Source organism: Enhydra lutris, unplaced genomic scaffold, assembly GCF_002288905.1.
Source record: "Enhydra lutris kenyoni isolate GAN:26980312 unplaced genomic scaffold, ASM228890v2 scaffoldscaffold517, whole genome shotgun sequence".
NCBI classification, from domain to species: Eukaryota; Metazoa; Chordata; class Mammalia; order Carnivora; family Mustelidae; genus Enhydra; species Enhydra lutris.
The window spans coordinates 1371-8851 of record NW_019154601.1 but is presented as its reverse complement, the minus strand read 5'-3'; the positions used below and the strand labels follow the sequence as shown (position 1 = coordinate 8851).

Here is a 7481-nt window from a genome sequence, read left to right as displayed (position 1 = left end):
TAAAAAAACAACGACGACAAAAATCCTATGTATGTGATGATCCCAAAATGAGCTGGCTGAGGACAATGCAAATAGGGATTTGAGACCCATGCTGAATTCTCCCTGAATAGTCAACAATGATAATTGCTCCTTGGAATTTTAACGTCTACTGCCAAAGTCCTGGAAAAACATTGTCATTTATTTTAAAAGGCTATAGGGAATGGACTACAGAATGCATTTTGCTACAGCACCAAACTATGGAGACGGTTTAAAAATAGTGTTTGATGATAATTCTGCTCAAAGAAAGCGACTTTGAAAACCATTTTCTTTTTCTCTTAGGAAAAGATGTCTGCATCTCTGAAAGACTCTAATAGCTCCAAATTCCAGGTCTCTGAGTTCATCCTGATGGGATTCCCAGGCATTCAAAGCTGGCAACACTGGCTCTCCTTTCCATTGGCAATACTCTACCTCTCAGCAATTGGTACTAACATCCTCATCCTCATCACCATTTGCCAGGACCCTGCCCTTCAGCAGCCTATGTACTATTTCTTGGGCATTCTCTCTGTGGTGGACATGGGCCAGGCCACCACCATCATGCTGAAGATCTTGGCTATCTTCTGGTTTGATGCCAAGGTCATCAGCCTCCCTGAGTGCTTTGCTCAGATTTATGCCATTCACTGCTTTGTTGGCATGGAGTCTGGTATCTTCCTCTGTATGGCTTTTGACAGATATGTAGCGATTTGTCACCCTCTTCGCTACCCATCAATTGTCACCAATGCCTTTATCTTAAAAGCTACTGTGTTCATGGCACTTAGAAATGGCTTGTTTGTCATTCTGGTGCCTGTGCTTGCAGCCCAGCGTAATTATTGCTCCAGGAATGTGATTGAGCATTGCCTGTGCTCTAACCTTGGGGTCACTAGCCTGGCTTGCGATGACAGGAGGCCAAACAGCATCTGCCAGTTGGTTCTGGCATGGATTGGAATGGGGAGTGACCTAGGTCTCATAATACTGTCACACACTTTGATTTTGCGCTCTGTACTTAGACTGAACTCGGCTGAAGCTGCATCCAAAGCTCTGAGCACTTGTAGCTCCCATCTGATCCTTATTCTCTTCTTCTACACAGCTGTTGTTGTGGTTTCAGTAACTCACTTGGCAGAACCCAAAGCTCCTTTGATTCCAGTTCTACTCAATGTGCTGCACAACATCATCCCCCCTTCCCTCAACCCTATAGTTTATACACTTAGGACTAAAGAGCTCAGGGCAAGCTTCCAAAAGGTGTTTTGTTTGAGCCTAGAAAAGAACACAAGGCACCAAAGACCTTCTGCATGATACACAGGAACCTTGGCTTCTTCTAAAATGGATAGTAGAACTTCAAATATGATGGGGAAAGTAAATGCCTTTGAGGTATCTTTTTCACTTTGTAAAAGCACCTGAAAACAACATTATAAAACATTCTGAATAACGAATAAATGAATGAAAATGAATAAATGAATAAAATGAATAATTGAATAAAAAAATATTCACGGGGCACTTGGGTGGCTCTGTTGGTTAAGCACCTGCCTTCAGCTCCAGTCATGATCACAGGGTCCTCAGATTGAGCCCCGCATCAGGCTCCTTGCTCATCGGGGAGCTTCCTTCCCCTTCTCCTCCCTGCTCTTGCTCTCTCTCACTATCTCTGTCTCTCTCTCAAATAAATAAGATCTTCAAATAAAAAAATTCACAGTAGTTCCAAAATATTCTCAAGAGCTGAATATATGTGAGAAAAGGAAGGGCTTCCTACCAAACTAATCAAATAGAATAAAATGTAGAATTTATGATGTGTATCTCCCATCTGAAATAAAAAATATATAGTAATACACACATCCAAGGAAATAAGTGAGTGGGACCCGAGTTACAGATTATGATTGTTTATTGACAGTTGTAACTTGGGACCAAAGTCTATCTGCCTGGACAAGTGTCTTTCCAATAATGTGCATGCAGAGGCAGGAATAGAAAATATTCCAGATGAGCAAAGCCAAATCAACCTATGATGGGGCTCTGAATTGAATAGGGAAAGATGACCAAACTTGGATAAACAGAATGTGAGAGGATCAAGTACATAGGTAGGAAGGTAAGAGGGGAGAGAAGACAAAGAGATGGAAAAGACAGAATAAGACAGAGACTGAGAGAGAAAGGGAGAAAGGGAGAGAAACAGATGCACAGAAGGATTTGTCTTTTGCTCCATTTGGCTCTCCAGGTCTGCTCTCTACCCTTTCCTCACCATTGCACCCTGGAGCTCAGAATTCATAGAATGTGCAACCCAGGATCCTTTGTTTTCTAGCATCCAGTGAGGTTGTGCCAAGAGTTTGGGTTTTTATTCTTCTCCCAGCCCCTGAAGCACTTGCCAGGCTTCTCACCAGTGATAGCTACAGCTTGTATGGTTTATCAAAGAACATTTTTAAAGGTTGTTGTTTTTCTTTAAAAAAAGTTTTTTTTGAGAGAGAGAGAGAAAGCACACAAGCAGGATAGAGGGGCAGAGGGAGAGGTAGAGAAAGTAGGGACACACCCAGTGGGTAGCCCATTGCTATCTCACATCTCTGGCTTTATGTCCTGAGCCAATATCAAGAGTCAGACACATAACTGACTGAGCCATCCAGGTGGAATCCGAGAACATTTTTAATAAATATTCTCTCCCCTTCAGGACAAGGAAGTGATCAAGTCATTACATTGGTCTCCAGGAACCAAACAGCTACTATTTTCTTTCAACATCCATTTTTGTTTCCTTAACCTCACCTACAACTCAGTTAATGGCAACTTTATGAAATTCTCCTCAGATTCACATTTGTGTGTGCCTTTGGTTTCTTACCAGGATCCTGACTGACTCACAAGCTTTACCTACAGAACCATTTCTCCTGTGGGGAGGGTGAGTGGCTGGGATGCAGATCCATAATGGACAGAAATAAAGAAGTCTGTAGACCAGGAGGCAGATGCAGGATATTTATCCCAGGGAAAATCTTGCCGTGAAAGTGTTCTTGTCTTTTCCAAGATGAAGAGCAGAAATAAGACTTACCCTAATAGCGTGAATTTCCTTGCGATCTGGGCTAGTTTCCCCTGAGTTCATGACCAGAGAATTTCATTCAATAGTTGGCATATTCTCTTGATTATCTCTGGAAAAATGAGGATTAATTTGGGGTGTAGGCCTACCACATGCTAACAGCTCTATTGCACACTGTATGCTGTCATTCTTCTTCTAGTTAGATACATAAGGTAAATTCTATCAGTTCTCAGGTATAATGAAAATAATGTGAAGGATCTCCCTTATTAATCTGGCTTCCTGCACAAGCTTGAATTTATTTTCACTAAAGGCTGATAAAGAAAAAAAATACCCAATGTCCTATGGACTCGTAAAACTTTTTTCTTTAATGATGACGTATTTCAGGACAAGATAACAAGATATATATAATTGAAATATATTATTTATTGTATATTCTATAGTGTGTATATATGAAAGATATAAGAAGATGCTGTCTCTATTAAATAAGAATGACCATGATAAAACCATGTTCAGTGAAACAAAACAGAAATGACATGTTATTTCAGCAGAGATAACCTGAACATTACAGTTAAACAGAATTGCAAATTCACAAATCTACTCAAGAACCTACCAGTCGGAAGTGTCCGACAGAAATGAAGAGAAAAAACTATGAGAAGAGGTAAGAAGGGAAGACCATGGATTTCCAAAGTAAGCCATTCTGCTCTGTCGCTGTAAGGAAAACCACAACAGATGACAAGATTCTGGGGGCAGAAGTTGTCTGTGTCCACTGGTCACACTACTCTTGGGCCAGATCAGGTCCCCTGTGACAGTCCATGCTGAGCAGCTCTGAAAGTGGTGTTTAGCCAGCTTATCTTCCGAGAAGTTGTCCATGTCTAGTGGCATTTTAGCATCATAGGTGTTCTTCAAATGGATGGTATGGCTCCCACTGACATATCTTTTTTTTTTTTTTAAATGTTTATTCATTTATTTTTTTATTTCTTTTCAGTGTTCCAGAATTGATTGTTTATGCACCACACCCAGTGTTCCATGCAATATGTGCCCACCATTATACCCACCACCAGGCTCACCCAACCTCCCACCTCCCTCCCCTCCAAACCCTCAGTTTGTTTCTCAGAGTCCACAGTCTCTCATGGTTCATCTCCTCCTCCAATTTCCCCCAACTCCCTTCTCTCCATCAACCCATGTCCTCCGTGTTATTCCTTATGCTCCAAAAATAAGCAAAACCATATGATAGTTGACTCTCTCTACTTGACTTATTTCACTCAGCATAATCTCTTCTAGGCCTGTCCATGTTGATACAAAAGTTGGTTATTCATCCTTTCTGATGGAGGCATAATACTTCATAGTATATATGGACCATATCTTCTTCTTCTTCTTCTTTTTTTATTTCTTTTTAGTGTTCCAGAATTAATTGTTTATGCACCACACCCAGTGCTCCATGCTATATGTGCCCACCATAATACCCACCACCAGGCTCACCCAACCTCCCTCCCCCTCCCCTCCCAAACCCTCCGTTTGTTTCTCAGAGTCCACAGTCTCTCATGGCTCATCTCCCCATCCGATTTCCCCCAATTCACTTTCCCTTTATTTGTCCTAATGTCCTCCATGGTATTCCTTATGCTCCACAAGTAAGTGAAACCATATGATAATTGACTCTCTCTGCTTGACTTATTTCACTCAGCATGATCTCCTCCAGTCCCATCCATGTTGATACAGAAGTTGGGTATTCATCTTTTCTGATGGAGGCATAATATTCCATTGTATATATGGACCATATATTCTTTATCCATTCATCTTTTGAAGGGCATTTTGGCTCTTTCCACAGTTTGGTGATTGTGGCCATTGCTGCTATGAACATTGGGGTACAGATGGTCCTCCTTTTCACTACATCTGTATCTTTGGGGTAAATACCCAATAGTGCAATTGCAGGGTCATAGGGAAGCTCTATTTTTAATTTCTTAAGGAATCTCCACACTGTTTCCCAAAGTGGCTGCACCAACTTGCATTCCCACCAACAGTCTAAGAGGGTTCCCCTTTCTCCACATCCTCTCCACCTCTTGTTGTTTCCTGTCTTGTTGATTTTGGCCATTGTAACTGGTGTAAGGTGGTATCTCAATGTGGTTTAGATTTGAATCTCCCTGATGGCTAATGATGATGAACATTTTTTCATGTGTCTGCTAGCCATTTGTGTCTTCTTTGGAGAAGGGTCTGTTCATGTCTTCTCCCCATTTTTTCATGTGATTACCTGTTTTGTGGGTGTTGATTTTGAGGAGTTCTTTATAGATCTTGGATATCAGCCCTTTGTCTGTCCTGTCATTTGTGAATATCTTCTCCCATTCTGTGGGTTGCCTCTTTGTTTTGTTGACTGTTTCCTTTGCTGTGCAGAAGCTTTTGATCTTGAAGAAGTCCCAAAAGTTCATTTTTGCTTTTGTTTCCTGTGCCTTTGGAGACATATCTTGAAAGAAGTTGCTGTGGCTGGTGTCAAATAGGTTACTGCCTATGTTCTCCTCTTGGATTCTGATGGATTCCGGCCTCACGTTGAGGTCTTTTATCTGATTCGAGTTTATCTTTNATTCCGGCCTCACGTTGAGGTCTTTTATCTGATTCGAGTTTATCTTTCTGTATGATGTAAGAGAATGGTCAAGTTTCATTCTTCTATACTGCTGTGTTCTTTTTATTTCAGCTATGAGTCTCTGAAAACTCTTTGAAATCTATCGCACTTAAATTTATTATTGGTTAATTGCCATTGTTTTCTCATTATTGCTTAACATGGTTGCAACACAACATAGTATTAACCAGTGAACTCTATGGTTCTAGCCATTGTTCTCCTCTCGCGACCCCTACCATTTCTTTCAAATACTAGAAAGGGCATGTACCTCCACAGAGACATTTTACCACTTCACCACTGGTGAACTCTTTAGCAAGTGCACCATCACCTTGTGCTAGGAATTAACTGTGCCCCCTTCTCCTCTCATATTGGAGTTCTTCTTGTCACTGTGAAGTGGGAGATCAATTTCAGAACCATTTCTAACCACCCGTTTTTAGAATCACTCAATGGTTATGGACTTCTAAGAAACAGACTATAAGATTAGACATTGAATTGATGTATTAAGGAAAATAGCTATGAGATGTGAAGGTGAAGGAAGCAGGAGAAAATGAAGAGAGGCTTTAGCCTTAGATACAGTTCTTATTTTTTTTAACATATAATGTATTATTTGCCTCCATGTGTACAGGTCTTTGAATCGTCTGGCTTACATGTTTCACAGCACTCACCATAGCATGTATCCTCCCCAATGTCAATAACCCAGCTGCCCTATCCCTATCCCCTACCCCCAGCAACCCTCTGTTTCAAGAGATTGTGTCTCTTATGTTTTGTCTCACTCCTGATTACATTTTGTTCTATTTTTTCCTTCTCTAACCCCCAACAACTCCCCAGTCCTGCCTCTCAAATTCCTTATATCAGAGTGATTTTGTTTCTTTTGATGGCTGCATATTTCTTTTTTTTTTTAAGATTTTAATTATTTATTTGACAGACAGAGATCATGACGAGGCAGAGAGGCATACAGAGAGAGAGAGGAGGAATCAAGCTCCCCACTGAGCAGACAGCCCAATGTGGGTCTTAATCCCAGGACCCTGGGATCATGACCTGAGCCAAAGGCAGGTGCCCTTTGAGCCATGCACTGAGCCACGCAGGTGCCCCTGCATATTTCTATTGTATATATATGTACCACATCTTCTTTATCCATTTGTCTGTTGATGGACATCTAGGTTCTTTCCATAGTTTCGCTATTGTGGGCATTGCTGCTATAAACATTTGGGAGCACGTTCTCCTTTGGATCACTACATTTGTATCTTTAGGGTAAATACCCAGTAGTGCAATTTCTGGGTTATAGGGTAGCTCTATTTTCAACTTTTTGAGGAACTCCATAGTGTTCTCCAGAGTGGCTGCACCAGCTGAGTGATGTCGAGCAATTTTCCATTTGTCTGTTGGCCATTTGTATGTCTTCTTTGGAGAAATGTCTGTTCATGTCTTCTGCCCATTTCTTGTTCTTTCGGTGTTTGATAAGTTCTTTGTAGATTTTGAATACTAGTCCTTTATCTGATAAGACATTAAAACTAGTGTTTTAAGACAAACTGAATCAATTGTTTACATCTTTGGAATGAGAAAGAAGATTCAAAGATAAGGTATTTTTTTTTTAATTTCTTTTCAGCATAACAGTATTCATTGTTTTTTGCACCACACCCAGTGTTCCATGCAATCCATGCCCTCTCTATTACCCACCACCTGGTTCCCCCAACCTCCCACCCTCACCCCTTCAAAACCCTCAGATTGTTTTTCAGAGTCTATAGTCTCTCATGGTTCACCTCCCCTTCCAATTTCCCTCAACTCCCTTCTCCTCTCCATCTCCCCTTGTCCTCCATGCTATTTGCTATGCTCCACAAATAAGTGAAACCATATGATAATTGA

General features: G+C 41.0%; 1 protein-coding gene across 1 annotated transcript; it reads left to right on the top strand.

The window, feature by feature from the left end:
- Positions 1-324: 324 nt before the first annotated feature.
- LOC111140322 (olfactory receptor 56B1-like) lies at positions 325-1223 on the top strand. Its single transcript, XM_022492608.1, is given in 2 exon segments — positions 325-1176; positions 1179-1223. Coding segments are annotated over 2 exon segments (897 nt in total).
- The last annotated feature ends 6258 nt before the right edge of the window (positions 1224-7481 follow it).